The sequence below is a fragment of the Octopus bimaculoides genome, chromosome 11 (assembly GCF_046866305.1).
Source record: "Octopus bimaculoides isolate indiv1 chromosome 11, ASM4686630v1, whole genome shotgun sequence".
In the NCBI taxonomy this organism is placed as follows: Eukaryota; Metazoa; Mollusca; class Cephalopoda; order Octopoda; family Octopodidae; genus Octopus; species Octopus bimaculoides.
The window spans coordinates 52,429,228-52,450,742 of record NC_142938.1 but is presented as its reverse complement, the minus strand read 5'-3'; the positions used below and the strand labels follow the sequence as shown (position 1 = coordinate 52,450,742).

Sequence of the window (21,515 nt, the reverse complement as noted above, 5' to 3'; positions counted from 1 at the left end):
GTGACTAGGTGACTGGCAGGTTTTTTTATAGTAATCAAATGTATAAGCCACACATTAGCTTACTCCCTCCCTCAAATTGATGATGCCTGAACAGGTGCACAGTGTACCATGCATCAGGTGTCAAAGTGATTGCAGAACAACATGAGATGAAGTGCTTTGCTCAAGAACACAAAGCACTACCCAGTCTAGGAATTGAAACCACGATCTTGCGATTGTAAGTGCAACACCCTAATCACTAGACCATGTGTCTTCACAATAATATTAACTATAATACTAATAATGATGATGATGACGATGATGATGATGATGATAATTGAGGGGATAAGTACAATCCAGGTGATCAGCTTATCAGCACTTCATGTGAGAAACTTGCTAACGTAGTATTCCAATAACCAAAGGAAGTTCAGCTATACTTCGACAGATGATAAAAAGGTGCACTTCACGTATCCGATATCCAAGGTATGATCTAGTAGGCATGTTATAAGACTCACAGAGTGAATGATAATTAATTTAATTGAGGAGAAGAGAAATCAAATCAATTTTAAGAACGTTTCCATAAATGAATGTTGTTTATTCCATACTACATATAAATTTAGTAAGTAGGAAGGCTGGCAAATCACAAACCCCTTCAGGTAAATAGCCCTGCTCGATCTGTAGATAAGGCATTGGTAGAAACTCCATAAAATGTACTCAGTGTAAACTATGGACACATAAAAGGTGCAGCAATATTAAAGGAAGGTTAGCTGGGAAGATAGTCTTTGTGTTTGGCCGATGCACTGGGGCAATAAACATTGAAGAAATACAGAAAACAGGTTCCATCACATGCCAGGGGGAAAAACTAGAAGTTGTTGAGAGCTTCCGCTACCTAGGCGACCAAGTCTGTAGTGGGGGTGGATGCTCTGAGAGTGTACCGGCTAGAATACAAATAGCCTGAGCAAAGATCAGGGAACTCTGCTGGCAACTAAGGGCCTCTTGCTCAGGATGAAAGGTAGACTGTATGATGCATGTGTGTGAACTAACATGCTACATGGCAGTGAAACATGGGCCATGACTGCTGAGGACATGCATAGGCTTGAAAGAAATGAACCTAGTATGATCCACTGGATGTGTAATGTCAGTGTGCATACACAACAGAGTGTGAGCGCCCCTGAGAGAAAAGTTGGTCATAAGAAGCATCAAATGTGGTGTGCAAGAGAGACAACTGCGCTGGTATGGCCATGTGTTACATATAGATGAGGACAGCTGTGTGAGAAAGTGCTACACCCTAACTGTGGAAGGAACCTGTGGAAGAGGTAGACCCAGGAAGACATGGGATGAAGTGGTGAAGCATAACCTTCAAATGCTGGGCCTCACGGAGGCAATAACAGGAGACCAAGACCTTTGGAGTTATGCTGTGATTGAGAAGACCTAGCAACTAAAGTGAGATTGCAGCCATGGCCAATGCCATTGTTGCATGTCCGGCCTGTTTAAAAGTACCCTTGATGTGTCAGGTGATGTGATATGCTTGAGAAGACTTGTTCAGTCAAGTAAAGCCAATATCATAGCTGTGGCCAGTGCTGCCTGGCTGGCTTCCGTGCCAGTGGTATGTGAAATGAACCATCTAAACGTTGTCAATGCCAGTGCCTCCTGACTGGGTCCCATGCTGGTGGCACATAAAATGCACCATCTAAACATGGTTCGTACCAGGTCTGCCTGACTGGCTCCAGGCATGTAAAAAAGCACCATCCAAACATGGTCGATGCCAGTGCCCCCTGGCTGGTTCCCATGCCAGCGGCACAAAAAAAGCACTGTCTGAATGTGATCAATGCCAGGGCCACCAGACTGGCTCCTGTGCCAGTAGTATGTAAAAAGCATCTATTACACTCCCAGAGTAGTTGGCGTTAGGAAGGGCATCCAGCTGTAGAAACATTGCCAAATCAGATTGGAGCCTGGTGCAGCCACTGGCTTTCCAGACCTCAGTCAAACCATGCAACCCATGCCAGCATGGAAAACAGATGTTATACGATGATGATGATGATGATGATGCTAATTTGTGGCAGTATCAACTTAAGTTAATTGTGTTTCAAATCAAGATGTCTGAAAGGAAATGGATGAACATTGCATGTATCTGCATAACTTTATATGTAGTATGGAATAAATAACTTCTATCTACAGAAATGTTCATAACATCTGACTTCTAAATTAATTATATATATGTATTTAAATAAGACAATAAAATTTCAAGGTGAAAAAAAAAATTTGTTGTTGTTTTGTCTAATACAGACATAGGACAAAATGTGCTTGTGGGAAGGAGTCAAAGGTTAATGAAAACAAGTGACAAATTAATACAGGTTCAGCAGTGATTATTGAGAACTCACCTTATCACATGTTTCCTAAATTTATTGAAAGAAAACCAAAGTCAGGTAACAATGTCAGGACAAAGTAAAAGTGATGCAGCAACTTTTTTAATGAACATACACACACACAAAAACACACACACACAGCTTTCTTTTAGGCAAGTTGTTATGAAAACACAATAGTATTCTAGCTTTAACATCAGGTTTTTCCATATTGCTGTAAAGTTCCTAGACACATGCTTGCCATCAATAATTCTAGAGTTTTCTCCTCTCATCATTAAAATGTACAGTATTACTGTAACATGTACCTGCTTTATTTTATGGCAGACATATGTCCTCTCTGGAGATTTTTACCAACCAATGAAATTTTGAAACTTGGATGTTTACGGGTAGATATTGAAAATTGATTGATTGATTAACTGGTAAATCATTAGTCCCATCATTACTCATTTGTGATGTATGGGAGTACACTGTGGGCATTGCAGTAGTGTGCTTTGTTACGATAATGCTTCTATGTATGTATGTATGTATGTATGTGGTGATGGTGACAGTGGTGGTGATGGTGGTGGTGGTGGTGGTGTGCATGAAAGTCAGTAAGTTAGGGCAAGACCTTAAAGATATGGCAAATGGGTTGGGGGTCAGATACATACACATCATCATCATCATCATCCTTTAGCAACCATGTCTCATGCTGACAGATTAGAAACACACACACACACACACACACACAAATATATACAGGGGTTGGACAAAATAATAGAAACACCTTAAAATTTCAAACAAATTTATTTTAATATGGGGTAGGACCGCCTTTGGCAGTAATTACAGCTTGAATTCTATGAGGTATGGACTCGTACAACGTTTGAATTGTTTCCAAAGGAATTTTTGTCCGTTCTTCAGCTAAAATAATCTCCAGTTCTTGTAGTGATGATGGTGGAGGATATCGACTCCTTACTTGTTTTACTAAAATGCACCATAAATGTTCAATAATATTGAGATATGGGGACTGTGGTGGCCAGATAAGATGTTCGACTTCACTAGAATGTTCCTCCTGCCATTCAGTAACAACTTTAGCTGTGTGAATTGGTGCATTATCATCCTGAAAGATTATGTTTCCCTCCGGAAACAATTCCGCAACCATAAGATGAATTCGATCAGATAAAATGCTTAAATAGTCTTGACTATTAATTCTGCCATGAACGGAAACCATTGGGCCAGTGGATTTCCAAGATACAGCCCCCCCCCCCTCACCAGATCATCGCAGATCCTCCTCCATGTTTAACAGTTGGAAGTAGGCAGTCTGGGTCAAATGCTTCTTTTGGCTGTCTCCACATGTATACTCAGCCAGTTGTCAGAAATAGTTAGGGCTTGACCATAAAGGTATGGCAGATGGATTAGAGTCACATACATATGAAGACACACTCCTTCAATCACACCTTCTAGTGTGCATATAGATCTGTACAACACACACACACACACACACTAAAGAGATAGTGTTAATGGACAGGATAATAACGATTATACTTTGATCGATAATGATGGCATCTACGTAAACAATCCATACATAGATATGTATGGACATGTTGCTATATTGAGTGATAGCAGCCAAGAGGTTCATCCTCCCATCCATCCATCCATCCACCTGTTCATCCATCAATCAATCAGTTGCCATGGAACTTGTGGAAAACTATCAGATTATCTATAATAGTTGTCAAAGAGGAGAGCTTGACGTGCAGAGGGCACGCATATTTGATTCTCAATGTGTTCTTCCGTCTGCTGTATGGACGCTTATATGAAAAACTCCAGATGTCATCTGAAGTTCCGCTAGGTGGTCACAACAATGGATGGGCCTCACATGGAAACTTCTATGTTTGCCCAAGTGTGAGGCAATAAGTGGTGGTAGGGGCAGTGACAGCAGTGATGATGGTGATGGTGGTGGTGGTGGTGGTGGTGGTGATATTGGTGGTGGTGGTGGTATTGGTGGTGGTGGTGGTGGTAGTGGGGGTAATGATTATGATCATGATTATAAACTCAACACTACACACACACACACTCACACATGCACACACACACTCACACATGCACACACACACACTCACACATGCACACACACACAAGCACACACACACATATACACACACTTACATGTGTGTGTGTGTGTGTGAATACATCATCATCATTTAATGTCCATTTTCCATGCTGGTATGTACAGGACAGTTTAACAGAATTTGATGCACTACAGGACTGTGTCCAGCTCCAGTGTCAGCTTTAGCATGGTTTCTATGGCTGGATGTCCTTCTTCAAATTAACCACTTTACAATGTGTACAGGATGCTTTTTTATGTGGTACCACCAGTAGTTAGGTCACCATGTAACTTGCAAGACCCCAGAATGGAAAAGGAAAAAGCTCCTCAAATGATTGGAGAGTGCATTTGAGAGAAGAAGTGATTATATATCAGGTGTTGAGAAGCTGAAGTATGACAAAGGGAGAAGCAGAGGTGTGTAACATGGGTAGTAGTAGTAGCAGGAAAGAAGATAAAGATGGTGGTGACAAGGTGCCAGAACAAGTTCACATGTTGCAAGAAGGTGAGTGTAAGGAAGAGTAAAGATATTGGATCAGGGTGAGAGGAGAGTACCAGATGGTGAGAGATGGGGGGTAGAGGTGAATGTAGTGGGTGATAAACAAGGGTGAATGTGTGGTTGATGAAGGAGGGGGGATGTATAAGGTGAGAGGGATAGAAGTGGCTCAAGAAGGAATATAAATCAGAAAGTAGGGGGATGATGTGCCAGGTGATGTACAGTAACAGAGATGGAGGTTAGAGGTACATAAGGGTGGCTATATTGAATGGGGAAGGTGGGTTGATGGGCTATCAGAGGAAAAGAGTGTGGGAAAGGATGAGAATGAGGGATGGATGCTAATAAGAAGCAGTTCCATAGGGAGAAGGAAGCAACTGGTAGCATTATCAAACATACTTCAACAGCAGGCTAAAAGCCATGCTGTGTCTCCTCCCTCTCCACCTTTGCAACTGCTACTGTAATGGCCTCTGCTCCAAGGAGCTGACTGGACTTTTGTCACCTTCATTTAACCATTCCTAACCCACTGAGCTTTCTTCCCCCTCTCATCGTCTTTGTTATATCCATCCCATCTCACTGGGATCCACACTAATCACTCCACCCAGTCCTTCCTTCAAATTGTTTTTCCCCTGGAACCCTCTTATGTCTCTCCAGCAGATGTCTGCTTGCAATATTCAAGAATTTTAATGGTATTGATCTCAATGGTTTCTGACACCTATGAAGAACAGAGGAACTGCCCTCTTCATCATCATCATCGTTTAACGTCCGCTTTCCATGCTAGCATGGGTTGGATGATATGACTGAGGACTGGTGGACCAGGAGGTGACACCAAGCTCTAATCTGATTTGGCAGAGTTTCTACAGCTGGATGCCCTTCCTAACGCCAACCACTCCAAGAGTGTAGTGGGTGCTTTTACGTGCCACCGGCACGAGTGCCAGTCAGGCGGTACTGGCAGACTTAACAAATATAAATTTCTTTTAAAAGAAACCCACAAAGCTCGCTTATCACCTCTTTATCTCTACCTTTGTGGTACTTTTCAGTTTGTCAACCTAACCCTTTCCTAAACCTTCCAGAATTTTTAAAATAATACTGATGAAAACCAAAGTCTCAAGAGTAAGATTTACCTGACTGGAATTGGCCACCACCAAAACAGAATTAAATTGATATTCTGTCATCAGTTTTGTTCTTTTTTCTTTCGTTTTTTTATCTCCTTCAAATTGTTTTTAGTATCAAAATATGAACCTTACTAAAGGTTATCACATATATACAAACAGAATGGTCTTCAACACAGTTTCCATCAATCAAATTTCCACTCACACAAACTTTGCTACAATAAAACTAGAACAATAATCTGTATTGCAACTTGTTAAACTGTTCATAAATATTTCCAGAACTGCACATCAATCAATCTATGGTGAAAAAAGAGAAAAACTTGTACAACAAGAAGTACTCCATCCTCCAGGTGTGAAAATGGTGGTGGCAGTGGTGGTGGTGGCAGTGGTGGTGGTGGCAGTGGTGGTGGTGACATTAGTAATGAGGGTGATGTGGTCAGTGGTGAAGGGTGATAATGTCTGAGAGGGAGTGGTAGTAGCTATGGTTGTGGGTGTGTAGTAATTATAGTGGACTTGATCAGTATGTTAGACATTACACCAAGAAATATACATACATACATATTTATACACATACACACACACACACACACACACACACACACACACAAACATGCACATATATGACTATATATATATGAATATCATCAAGTGGTTGACATGCTAAACACAGTTTGTACTAAGAGCAAAAATTGATTTTGTAGGTTGGGAGCGAGTGCATCTATACATATGTATGTAAGTAGATGTATGTAAATGTAGGTGTATGTATGCATTTATGCATATGTATGTCAATGCTGTTTTGTTAACGAGTTGTTATTGTTGTGTATTGTTAGTGGGTATTGTTATTGCTGTTGTTGTATTTATTGAGATGAGATGTGACACAAAGGCAAAAAGAGAATGTATTAATAGCAGGTGTTTAAACCTGTCCTCAACTTAATGAAGAGTTACAAAAAGATTTCACATCAAGGTGGCAACGAATATATCTTCTATTGAATCTTTTCTAAATCAATGAATCAACCAATCAATATTCATTTAGCTCACACAATTGTATCAGTTCCTTGAGTTTTTTATCCCAATCAAAAGAAATAAAGATATAGGTCGTGACATTTCTACCTTCTCAAGGACTAACACAGTTCCAGGAAGAACAGAAACCAGTTTGCAGTCTTGGCTCACCAAGAACTTCATGCTACCACTGGAGAACTCGCCACTCTTACATCATTTCTTACCTGAAAATTTTCAAATCCAAAAATATCCAAAATTCCAATAAACTTGGATCTGTTTGTTCCAGGATTGATACATTTGTTGATACTGTCTACAAGCCAGGCAAATGTTCGAGAATATAAGGCTTTGGCCATGGCATGTCGGTTCTCACTGGACTGGAACACAAGAACAAGAAGAAAACAAGAAATAAATATTTTATGGAATTGAGATTGATATTTGCGACAAACGAGATGATGAAATTAAACACTGAATGAAGAATAAACATCAAGATGACAGACAAAATAGTAGGGATGGGTGGATGCAACAGTGACAACAGTTCTGGTGGAAGTGGGGGTTAGTTCTGGTGATGATAATATAAGGAATGGTGTTTAGCCCTTTTGCATTTAAACCGGCCATATCCAGCCCAAATGTTCAAACTAGCCAAATCCAATCACTCGCACCTACTCTATAATGTCACTCTAAAAATAAACAGTCATACCTCAAAATCTTGCTGCTACAAGATAATGTGTGATTAATTCAAAGCAATGTGAATAAATAAATACTAAATTTGACAGAGTAATCTGAATGTTAAAGGTTTAAAATAGTCAGAGTAGAAGGTTGTTGGTGAAGGTGGTGGAAATGATGGCAGTAAGTATATTGTAAAGGATATTATGATGAAGGTGACATGTAAAATACACCATTTCGCATGTGGCCGTTGCCAGTACCACCTGACTGGCCTTCGTGCCGGTGGCACATAAAAGCACCCACTACACTCTCGGAGTGGTTGGCGTTAGAAAGGGCATCCAACTGTAGAAACTCTGCCAAATCAGATTGGAGCCAGTCCTCAGTCAAAACGTCCAACCCATGCTAGCATGGAAAGCGGACGTTAAACGATGATGATGATGATTGTCTTTGGGGAAAAGTCTGACAAACGTGCTAATGGTGATGGTGGGAGCATGTCTAGTAAGGTGGATGGAATATTTTATGACAATGATGATGATGATGTTGGTAGAATAGTGTTTGAAAAGTCAGGAGAACAGCAGATGTTTGGGGTGGGTTGTTGCTGTTGTTGCTGTTGTTGTTTAGCCCAAGAAGACCTGTGATGAAAGGTGTTACAGCCATAGGTATCCACAGAAGAGGACACATTGAATAAAATTCGAATGTGTCCTTTTCTTTCAAGACATATGGGCTTGATTTGTGAGAGACTTAGCCACTATTCTTAGTAGATTAATCAACTATATACACATCCCTTTGTCATTTATCAGTTGATCAGTGTTTGTAGCAGCAGTAGCAGCAGTAGCAGCAGCAGCAGTTGTAGTAATAGTAGTAGTAGTAGTAGTAGTAGTAGCTGTAGCAGCAGTTGTGGTAGTAGTCATTAGCCATTTACCATTTAAATCAGGCCCAAAATATCTGGCCCAAATATTCTACATGTTTTATGTTCAAACTAACCAGATCCAGCAACTCATACCTACCCTACAATGTCATTCTGAAAGCTAAACAATCACATCATCAAAATCTCAAAGCTATGAGATAATACATGATTAACTCAAAACAATGTGAATAAATGGGGATTACATTTGACAGAGTAATCTGAATGTTAAAGGGTTAAATAATCTTTGCCAAATGAGTCTGGTGTTAGAGAGATGGTGGTTTTGAGGATAGAATGGGCTTAGAATGGCCTTAAGAGATTTGTAGGGATGAAAGGCGGTGAGCTGGCAGAAATGTTAATGCGCCAGGTAAAATGCTTAGCGGTATTTCATCTACCATTACGTTCTGAGTTCAAATTCCGGAGAGGTTGACTTTGCCTTTCATCCTTTCGGGGTCGATTAAATAAGTACCAGTTACACACTGGGGTCAATATAATCGACTTAATCTGTTTATCTGTCCTTGTTTGTCACCTCTGTGTGTAGCCCCTTGTGGGCAGTAAAGAAATAAGAATGGGCTTAGAATGGCCTTAAGAGAATTGTAGGGATGAAAAAGCTGGAGGTGAATGCTGGAGGTGAATGCTGGAGGTGAAGAGAGTAGAATGGTTTTCGTAAGCAATGAGATGAAGAGTGAGGTGATGGAAATGATGGAGATAACTGTTGAACAGTGGGTTCTCATCCATTTTTTACCTACACACCCCTTTGATTCCTATGGTCCACTCCCTTAGCCTTTTGATGTTTAAAAAATCCTATTGCATTTTTATAGTTAAATGGTCCTCTGCCATTTTTTTTTTACCTACGTGCCCCTTTAATTCTTATGGCCCACCCCCTTAGCTATTTCATGTTTAAAAAATCCTATTGGATTTTCATGATTAAATGGGTCTCTGCCATTCTTTACCTATGGACCCCTTTGATTCTTATTTTACTCATGTGGACCCCCCCCCCCCCCGCCATAGCCATTTGATGTTTAAAAAGATCCTATTGTATTTTATAATTAAATAATATTAGGAATTATATACAAAAGTGTTAAAATATTTTGTTTTGTAGAAGTACAACCAATTTATTGCACATAAAAATTTTAACAATAAAATCTTATATGGACCCCTCAAGGGTCATATGGACCCCTCAAGAGTCATATGGACCCTGGTTGAGACTCAGAGCTGTAAAATAATGATTCTAGTGGCCATAAGAAATGTGATGATAAAATAATCTTAATAAGAAGAACAATAGGTGGTAGAAGTTGTTGATGTTATGATGGCAGAAGAGATAAAATATAAATGCCACTAACCTCTTGTACCTTAAAAGGTATACTAGTAACAGTTCCGCGAACATGTATTTGACGATAGAGGGCACTCTCAATCATTCCTTCCAAAGAAAGGCCCAGTAAATCACAGACTTTGCTTAGAATATCTTTGTCACTTTCCGTTAATTGACATTTCTCACCATCTATATCTTCAAACTGCAAGTTGCCAAGCAACAAAACAGAGGAAATCACCGAGTATATACCACTGACCATCACTGCTGGAATATTTAAGACTTCAAAGGCAAGACGCAAGGCATCAAACATGGCTGAATCATCGTGGCCATCGAGTTTGTAACAGCCACTCTGATTCAAGTAATTGTAAGTGGTAACGTCCTTCAGGTAATATTGTTCCTTGATCTCTGGATTCGCTGCAGCACCAGCAACTACTTGATAAAAGACATGGTAGTTCCGTTCATTGGCTGACTGGAATGTTATCCTGGACTGTTCAAGTAAGTAATCCTGTACGATACAACCAATGATCTGATTGTTGTTATCAAAGCAAACTTGCATAAATTTACCAAAGCGACTTGAGTTGTCATTTCGGACTGTTTTTGCATTTCCTGAGAAGAAGAAGAAAAAATAATAACAACAACATTAATGATAACAATAATAATAATAATAATAAACCTGAAAGCATGATTGAAAATGGAAATGCAAAGATCCTATGGGATTTTATGATTCAGTGCGACCATGAGATAGAGAATAGGAAGCTGGACATAGTCTTAATTGAGAAAGAAAACAAACTATGCTGGATCATAAATATAGCATACCCAGTTGACAACAAGGTATACGATAACGATGAAAGAAAAGTCAAGAGATATGATAGGTTATCTTGGGAAGTTAAGCAGTTGTAATCAATGAAAAAGGTAGCAGTAGTACCAATAATTGTCGGAGCCGTGGGAACAGTGAGCAAAAATCTCGAGAAGTACGTGGAAAAAATAGGGGCTGCAATAATGGTGGAGCACTTGCAGAAAACAGCACTGCTTGGAACCGCTCAAATTCTCTGGAAGGTGTTCAAAAAATAAGAGGTGTTACCTTAGTTCACTGGTAGTGAACAGCTAACGCTGTAATACATCTCCAGCGTTAGAAGCTGTGCAAAGACAATAACAATAATAATGGTTTCAAATTTTGGCACAAGATCAGCAACTTCAGGGGAGTGGGTGAGCCAATTTCATCAACCCCCAAGTGCTCAACTGGTACTTATTTCATTGATTCTGAAAGGATGAAAGGCAAAGTCGATCTCGACAGAATTTGAACTCCAGATACAAAGAGATGCTGTTAAGCATTTTGCCTGGCATGCTAACGACTCTGCAAGCTCACCATCTTGCTAATAATAATACTACTAATAACAATGATGATGACAATTTCAAATTTTGGCACAAGGTTAGCAATTATCCATATATATATATCATAGAGGAATTATATAAAATATATAAATAGATGATGAGTAAAGCACAGTGTTGTACCCAATAAAATCTATTATTCATTCCATCTATTTTATTAATACTGTTTTATATATATATATATATATATATATATATCCATATATATACATATATATATAGATAACCTTGGGTCAACTCTTCTCCCCTTTTTTATCTTTGTAGGGAACAGACCCTACAAGGCCAGAAATGTTTAATTCACATTGTAAATCACATCACCATTATTACAATTCCATTAGAAGTTGAGGAGGATCCAAAGGAGAAAAGAAGTTCAAAGAGAAAACTTACCAAAAGCTTCCAAAATTGTATTTGCTTCAAGGATTTGCTGTTCAACCCAGAAGGACGTATGATTTGTAACAGAGCATAAATATTGCAAAATAAATTTAGTAGTTTCTGTCTATAATAGAGAGAAAAAGGAAAGGATTTTAGAAAAAGACAAACAAATCAACAAGATTTTTGCTATAATAAAACATAAACTGAACTCAAATTTTAAGACAACAAACTGCAAGAGAAGCTAGCAATAGCAGATGTAACACTAAATCTCCATCATATGAAAGGAGTTCCGTGATGTAGAGTTTGTATTAAAATCAAGATTAATAATTAATAATTTCCACAAAAATAACATAGAAAAATATGGTTCACATGTTTGTTAACATGTAAGATATATTTTATATTTTGAAGCAAAAAGATAGAGTTTGTTACCATAAATAGATTACTACAAGTCCTGTGGTTTGTATCTGTTTGAGTGAAAAGTTGTAAAATGACAGACGCTTGAGTGAAAAGTTGTAAAACGACAGACGTTTGAGTGAAAAGTTGTAAAATGACTTACCTTTCCAGCACCACTCTCTCCACTTATGATACAAGATTGATTGTCATCAGATGTACGAAGATGCTGAAATGCAGCCTCAGATATGGCAAAAACATGAGGTTGCACCTGAGTTAACTTCTTGCCGCTATATTCTTGGACATCTTTCTGCAATTAAAACACATAGAAATTTAGTTGTCATGGAAATACTTGATTAAAATTAGATGTTATATATTCAATATCTACCAAGGTAGATTATAATGTTTGATAAAACAAATGAATGCTAAGTGCAACTCACACTCTGATGTTGATTGTGTTTTTTAGTTAAAGCTATAGCTTTTGAATCTGCCCAGGGTTATCTTGCTTCGGTATTTCCTACTGAGGATGGTTAAAGAGCCAGAAATGCATGTCTGGGAATTTGCTAGAGGGAAGTACTGGGCAGATATGGGGTTTTACGCCTTTTATCATAAGAGAGTTTTTTGGGGGTTTTTTCCACAGTAACTGCAGTAAATTTGCTTTTAGAAGTTAAAATATGTCACAAACATATTTTAGGTAACCTAAAGTTCATTGACTCTTAGGAATTAATGCCTTGTTAAACATTTAATGACCAGGGGTAACATTTATCCCCACTTAAACGTAGCTGTTCTGTTAGAACAAATTATACTATGATAGGTGGAGGTGCAATGGCCCAGTGGTTAGAGCAGCGGATGCGGTCGGAGGATCGCGGTTTCAATTCCCAGACCGGGCATTGTGAGTGTTTATTGAGCGAAAACACCTAAGCTCCACGAGGCTCCGGCAGGGGGGGGGGGCGACCCCTGTTGTGCTCTTTCACCCCAACTTTCTCTCACTCTTTCTTCCTGTTTCTTGAGTAACGCTGCGATGGACTGGCATCCCATCCAGCTGGAGGGAACACATACACCATAGAAACCGGGAAACAGGGCCCATGAGCCTGGCTAGGCTTTGAAAGGGTGACGTTTATAGTTATACTATGATAGATACCATAGAGAGAAACTCTCACATTGGCTTTTGGTGCAAAATGCACTCTTGTCTCATGATATCTACCCCAGTATAGTCTGTTCCAACAGAACATCCACGTTTAAGTAGGGATAAATATTACCTTTCAGCATTAATAATGCCTCTGTCACTAATATATATTACTTAATAACCAGAACTTACTTTTACTTTCCTAGCATTAAACTAATAAGAGACAACTTTGAGACTAGATATGACACTGGTCTGTGGCAAGTAACATTGCCAACAGTTATAGGAACTGATTGCAGTGGAGACTAATCTGTTTTTATCCAGAAACATATTGGAATAGCAGCCATGGAATTGAACTCCCAACTCTCATTAAGTAACCCAATCTCCTAGACCAGTTCACTTTGACTGTATCACATCATACCAAATGATTAACTATAAGATTAAATACTACATTAAATAATTCTAGGTGTGAGCATGGCAATGAGGTAAGAAGTTTGCTTACCAACTGCATGGTTCCGAGTTCAGTCCTACTGAATGGCACCTTGGGCAAGTCTCTACTACTATAGCCTCAAGCTGACTGAAGCCTTGTGAGTGGTTTGGTGTGTGTGTGTGTGTGTGTGTGTGTGTGTGTGTGTGCACGTGCATGCATGTGTGTATGTGCATTCGTGTGTTCACGTGCATGCATGTGTGTGTGTATGTGTGTGTGTGTATGTGTGTGTGTGTGTGTGTGTGTGTGTAAAAATATTGGTAAGAAAATGAAAAGGAAAAAGATGCTTTTTAGAATGAAATCCTTTGTGAAATCCTTTTCATTTTCTTACTAATATTTCTGCACTGAGTAACAGCCAGTCTGTTGTTACTTTCACCATCAGAAAATACAATGACCCAGCAATTGAACCATTGAAAATCTGTTAGCTCACAATGTTCAACATTTGCAATATAAATTTTAGATATTAAATGTCACCAGACCACACTATATGATTTTATTTAAGAAAGCAATATCAAAAGATATAAGATATTTCATATAGCAGCAGATTCAAAACTAAATCACTGGATAACTATGCAGGGAGATTGCTGTCGTTTCACTTGATTGGCTGACTAACCAATTAGCATCAAGCTATCATGTGATAGGACTTTCTAGAACTTACTGATGAGCCTTATAAATAGGTGGGTTTTTGGCAACAACTTCAGAATGTTGAAGCAGCAAATTTAACTCTTTAACATTTAGAATATTTTGTCAAATATAATGCTTTTTTTATTTTCATTGTTTTGAATAACCATAATCATGTATTATCTTGTAGCTTCAAGATTTTAATGATATGATTGCATATTTTTAGAATGACATTTCAGGGTTGGTGTGATAGATGGGATCAATCTGATTTGATTGTAAAACAGGTAGGATATTTGGGCCAGATATGGCTGGTTTAAATGCAAAAGGGTTAATGTCTCCATTCTCATTTCATTCATCAACTGTTGCAGACAGAAGGTACAGATTCTACCATCACGAACATTGCATGATTATTTTTCCAGTTGTGATGACCAGTCACAGACTGATATGTACCAGGTAGTTTGTCATAGCTCCCAGTAGTATATCCTCTCCCTGTGTGCAATTGTTGCTTTGGTTTTTCATCCCAAGGCCAACATAGAAAACATTATATGTGCAGTAAATAAAGCTTCTGTTAATTATTTATGAGTGTTGTTTATCATTTTACATGCAGCCCAAGAAAGATGCTTCTATTCACCACCAACATCGTGCACAACAACACCCATATGATAATATGATATATTATACCAGGAGAATAATTGCTACATAAAATATCATTTTCACTCTGAAAGTATTTCTTAATGGAGGTCAGCCAAAGATTAGTTTGTTTGTTTTTTTTTTGTTTTTTTCAGACTATTGATCTCTGCCTTGGTTAGTTTGATCTCTGATTATCATTAGGTAATCAATTGAAAAGGAAATAGTTTTTAAAAAATGTTTTATTCCTAAAAATGAGATTACCAATCTATAAACTGATTATCCTATATAGACAAGAATAGATATTTAATTGTACTTACCTCTTCATAAATCGGTAAATTTTTATAAGGATTCACAGCTACTAAGATGGATCCAGTGAATGTCTGAAGTTTTGTTAAGGAATTGGCAAAAATATTTGGAAATACATTTGAATTTTCAAAATAAAATCTATATGAAACACACAGGGATAAAAAAATATTAGTAAAATACTAAATGAACCAAAAGATTAACACAAAGAAAAAATTTTTAAATTGATGCCAATTTGGATATTTATGAAGTATTACCATTCTGGATATTTATACAGAAAATGGACGACAGACTTTAATCAAGAAAACATTCAAATAATTAATCTAGAGCTGAAACTTCAGGTTAATTGCTAGAGTCAAGCAACTTTATCACTTACCCACAGCATTTTATCTGATTGAATGTTTATGTAATAACAATTTCAAATTTTGGCATAAGGCCAGTAATTTCAGAGATGGGAGCTAATCAATTACATCAACCCCAGTATTCAACTGGTACTTATTGTATTGACTCAGAAAGGATGAAAAAAGCAAAGCCAACCTCAGATTTGAATAGAAGGTAAAGATGGGTGAAATGCTGCTATGCATTTTGCCTGCCATGCTAATGATTCTACCAACTCATCACTTCAATGTCTATGTAACAATATTCAGAGAATCTTATCACAAAAAAAGAAGAAAGATGTCTCTCAGCTCCCCAAGCATGTACACTAAGTAACCCCAATCAGTTGTACTTGATCAAGTCATGAATAGGAAGTCATTTATTAATCACTGAGGAGCAAATTAAAACAAAGGTCCCAACAAGCCAGAGTTTCAAATACAGTAAACTTGTCCATTGAGTTTTAGTTGAAATTCGCCAAACAAAGTGCAGTCAGCTCATCTGTAATCGTTTAAGTATATTACCTGAAGATTTAGTAGTTAAAATATGTAATTTATAATTTAACCATTCAAATTACACTAACAAGTATGTTTGTTGGTAGCCCATCAGTGTCCGATATGACAAAGTCTATGTTCTCAGTGATGACAGCGCATGTGACTCCACAGTCCAAAGCTGGAAGAACACGGGCACCCACAGGAGTCACAGTAATAGTCCGTTGTCTGGATTGAGGTGGATGATGCCCTGTGATATGCGTCTCTTGCAGCAGCAAGATACTGTCATCAGTCCTCTTCAAAGCCAGCTGCTGCTCTTGAAGCAAGAGACCTCCACGTGGATCTGTCTGTAGGAGAGGCTTTACATTCACATGGATTAATGCTGCTCCCTTTGAAGTTACTTTTCAAGGTGTCACTGCACCTCAGTTTAGGCCTTCCTTGTTTGTGTGACTCTTTCGTAAGCTTGCTGTATGACAGCTGTCAAATATAATGATTTATATATTCACATTGTTTCAAATTAATCATGCATTATCTTATAGCTTTGAGATTTTGATGACATGATTGCTTATTTTTAGAATGACATTATAGGACAGGTGTGAGAGCCCAGATCTGGTTAGTTTGAACCTAAAACAGGTAGAATATTTGGGTGAAATATGACCAGTTTAAATGGTAAAGGGTTAAAGATTTTAGTTTTCAGAAGGCAACGTTGCTACTTCATAGCATGGGTAAAGACTAGAAAGATGTTGATTCCATGGTTCATATCTTTCTTACTTCCACCGATAATTTTAAAAAGGCAGATAAGCAAATTAGCAGCTTGATGAGAATGATAAAAGTTTCAATTCCTAGCCCCATCCAATTCCCTTCATCGCCAAATCTTTAAAGAAATGAATGGACATGATACACTCTCAAAGGTTTCATTTATAAATTTATAGTGTTTGAACCTAATTAGAATTTATTTTCAGAAAGTATAAAAAACAAAATTTCCTTTCAAACAATAGTTTGTGAAAATTCTACTGAGTTGTGACACTGGAAACGGTGTTGAGATTTCAAGTTTAGATGATTAAGGGCAATTATAATCAAATAATAACTGGTTCTTTTGTCTATTGGCATGCCATGGGGAAATTGTTACCATTCACACTCAAGGTCATTGCTCCAACATGGTCTTGTAGTCTGAATAACATCATTTGAAGATTATAACAAACATTGGAAGTAGTATCACTACTATATCTGCCAGTGATATGTGGCAGTGCGCCTTGGAATATTGAACCTAATACAACTATTACTGTCCATGAACCTGTTTATAAAGGACTGGTCATAGATTAGGACACCTTTCACAGGGATCAACTACAACTTAAGTATAGTCTTTTATTAAGGTCTATACACAAGTTGAAACATTCTTGTTAAGAACTGGATTTAGTTTAAGGCCACAGAAGCAAGAAGGAAGATTATATTTTCAAATATTAATAACCTCTACATTTCATTTCCCTTCACACGTTATATTGCTTCTGTTTTAGATCATAAAGAACAGCCAGCTTGTGCATGTTTACACACACACACACACATTTCTATATATATATGTGTGTGTATATAAAAGATAAGAAAATAGAGAGGTAATAAATAAATTATTGTTTATTAATTCAAAAATTGACAGTTTTTTTTAATTAATAAATAATAATTTATTAATTTCCTCTCTATTTTCTTATCATCATCATCGTTTAACGTCCGCTTTCCATGCTAGCATGGGTTGGACAATTTGACTGAGGACTGGTGAAACCGGATGGCAGCACCAGGCTCCAATCTAATTCTTATTATAATAAATAAATATATATAAACCACGGTTTATATAGTTACCTTGCAGTTGAGTATTAACTGTAATGTTCAACATTCTTTGTATAGGTAACTAACCAGTACTTTCATAGGATTTTGCTATCCCTGAATGAGGTTTGTAACCTTTATTTGTACTTCTATATATATATATAAGGATTTGCATGATTGTGTATGGAAGAATATGTTAATCAATGAAATTCCAACTTACTCTGATTTTCAGGTTCTATCATTTGCATTTTTTACAATTTTACAATTTAGCAATTTTACAATATTGAAATAGGGTACTAGTTTATTTCAGTATTGTAAAATTATAAAATTGTAAAAATTGCAGATAAGTTGGAATTCCAAGGGAGGAGGAGTGAGGGAGAGAGAGTGACAGAGTAATAGGATAGAATAGTGGGAGAAGAGGAGGTAAAAGAATAAGAGAGAAGAGAGAAAAAAACGAAAGAGTAAAAAGATCGTATAGAGTGCGCATCAGAATTATAAAGATATAACTTACTTGGAAGAGGATGCATGGCGTTCAATCATATATTAATATAAATAATATATATATATATATATATATATATATATATATATATACGCATATATACATACTTACATCTATACGTATATATATATATATATATATATATATATATATATATATATATATATATATATCATCATCATCATCATCATCGTTTAACGTCCGCTTTCCATGCTAGCATGGGTTGGACGATTTGACTGAGGACTGGTGAAACCGGATGGCAACACCAGGCTCCAATCTAATTTGGCAGAGTTAGATTGGAGTCTGGTGTTGCCATCCGGTTTCACCAGTCCTCAGTCAAATCGTCCAACCCATGCTAGCATGGAAAGCGGACGTTAAACGATGATGATGATGATGATGATGATATATATATATATATATATATATATATATATATATATATATATATATATATATATATACGTATAGATGTAAGTATATATATATATATATATGTATATATATATATGCATATGTGGATACAGGATGTCACAAAACGTGTACAACAATAAAGTACGAAGCACGAGTACATAGAACATGAACTATTCTTTTGAACAATGAAAGACACAAATGGAAAACAAAACAAGCAACATAAAGAACGACCCTTCATCAGTTGTTGGCTGTTTTTCAAGTCTCATATTTTGAGCATTTAACAACAATATATACTTTCGATAAAACAGTTGCTCCCGCAAAGCAAATTAAATAAAGTTTGGGATTTTGCAGAGGGTCAAAATTGGTAACACAGACAGGACAGTGAAAACCTCCTTCACTCCTCCTCCCTTGCTCACGTGGCTCCCACGTGACCATCAGCCATCTTTCTTCTTTTCTCTCCATTGTAGCTGGAACAAGGAAGACATGTTCTTGTTTGTCTCCTTTCCTAACTTGATTTATGCATTCACAACCACAAAGACGTTTAGGCTTAGCAACCCTTCCTGTTTGTTTTCACTGTCCTGTTTGTGTTACCGATTTTGACACTCCGCAAAATCCCAAATTTTATTTAATTTGCTTTGCAGGAGCAACTGTTTTATCAAAAGCATATATTGTTGTTAAATGCTCAAAATATGACACTAGAAAAACAGCCAGCAACTGATGAAGGGTCGTTCTTTATGTTGTTTGTTTTGTTTTCCATTTGTGTCTTTCATTGTTCAAAAGAATGGTCCATGTTCCATGTACTCGTGCTTCGTACTTTTTTGTTGTACACGTTTTCTGACGTCTTGTGCCCACATATGCATATATATATACGTATAGATGTAAGTACGTACATATACGTATGTATATATGCATATATATATATATATATTATTTATATCATATATATATATATATATATATATATATATATATATATATATATATATGTATATGTATGTGTGTATAAATATGCAAAAGAAAAGATAACTAATATATATATATATATATATATATATATATATATATATATATATATATATATACCAATACAACACACACACAAAATGACCTTATAGTCCTTGGGAGCTTGACCTTGAAACTTGTGGATTTAATCAATTAAAAAAAAATTCTACTCTAGTAGGAAGCCACCATATGAAAGTCATTACACAAGTTAAGTTGTTCATATTCAGCCTTCTGTGAAAATATGTCTGATCACAAGTGCTAAGTCCCCAAAGATTTACTACTGATTCCTGACAGTAACTGGAACTAAAAATATACATTAATGTTCTTCCTATATTAAAAGTTAAATGGATGCACTGAATTTGAAGTTTTTTCTTTTGTACCAAGAGATACGGAATTTAAAATTAAGACAACTGGTATTTTACTACTAAACATTTCCTAGACACAAACATCTACACATATGGGCACAAATAACACTCAATCTGCAAGAAATAGCAGCCAAATCGCTCTCCACTCATACCTGACTACATTAGAAAAGAAGTCTTAAGGTTTAAAATACCAAGGAAAAGGAAGAATGGTCATAATTAGATTGCCTTTGATCAGAAATATCACTTCTGTCAAGATTAAGTTTGTACTAAACAAGAATACATGATTACAAGTATACATACATGAGGGACTAAAATCCAGACACATCCATAGACTACATTAAAATACATAAAAACTGGCATCCCATCAGTTATGATGAGGGTTCCAGCTGATGAGGGTTCCAACAGAACAGCCTGCTCATGAAATTAACATGCAAGTGGTTGAGCACTCCACAGACAGGCATATCCTTGACATAGTTTTCAGAGAGATTTAGCATGAGGTACAACTCATTTTTGCCAGCTGAGTGGACTGAAGCAACGTGAAACTGAATATCTTGCTCAAGGATAGAATGTGCTGCCAGGAATCAAACTCATGACCTTATGATTGTGAGCTAAATACCCTGACCACTTAACCACACACATTCTTTTACTCTTTCTTCATTCTTTTATTTGTTTCAGTCATTTGACTGCGGCCATGCTGGAGCACTGTCTTTAGTCGAGCAAATCGACCCCATGACTTATTCTTTGTAAGCCTAGTACTTATTCTATCGGTCTGTCTTACTGAACTGCTAAGTGATAGGGACATAAACACAGCATCGGTTGTCAAGCGATGTTGGGGAGACAAACACAGACACACAAACATATACATACATACATACATACATATATATATATATATATATATATATATACGATGGGCTTCTTTCAGTTTCCATCTACCAAATCCACTCACAAGGCTTTGGTCGGCCCGAGGCTATAGTAGAAGACACTTGCCCAAGGTGCCACGCAGTGGGACTGAACCCGGAACCATGTGGTTGGTAAGCAAGCTACTTACCACACAGCTACTCCATTGCCTATTCACTCAAATATATACACAAACCAGCATAGAGATAGATTATTTCAGCTATATTCAGATAGATGTACACCTATCTATATTACAACAATAATGATACACAGGCACAAGTCCATGGAGATAGACCTGCACGCTAAAATGTACATTGGTGCAAACAGACATTACACCAAAGCCTTATAACATATACTTAGACCCATATACACATACAGATGAGTAAAAATAGAATCATCATCATCATCATCATCATCATCATCTTCATTATCATTGTCATCGT

At 37.2% G+C, this 21,515-nt stretch overlaps 1 protein-coding gene across 2 annotated transcripts in view; it reads right to left on the bottom strand.

The window, feature by feature from the left end:
• Nucleotides 1-21,515, bottom strand: part of LOC106873920 (unconventional myosin heavy chain 6) — a 543,260-nt gene that overhangs the window by 427,814 nt on the left and 93,931 nt on the right. For both annotated transcript variants that reach the window (XM_052971791.2, XM_052971792.2), the window contains exons 3-7: nucleotides 15,229-15,291; nucleotides 12,217-12,360; nucleotides 11,676-11,784; nucleotides 9,931-10,505; nucleotides 7,245-7,394 (exon numbers count right to left, since the gene is read on the bottom strand). In XM_052971791.2, the coding sequence (XP_052827751.1) occupies nucleotides 7,245-7,394; nucleotides 9,931-10,505; nucleotides 11,676-11,784; nucleotides 12,217-12,360; nucleotides 15,229-15,291 (1,041 nt within the window). The remainder of the gene's footprint in view (nucleotides 1-7,244; nucleotides 7,395-9,930; nucleotides 10,506-11,675; nucleotides 11,785-12,216; nucleotides 12,361-15,228; nucleotides 15,292-21,515) is intronic.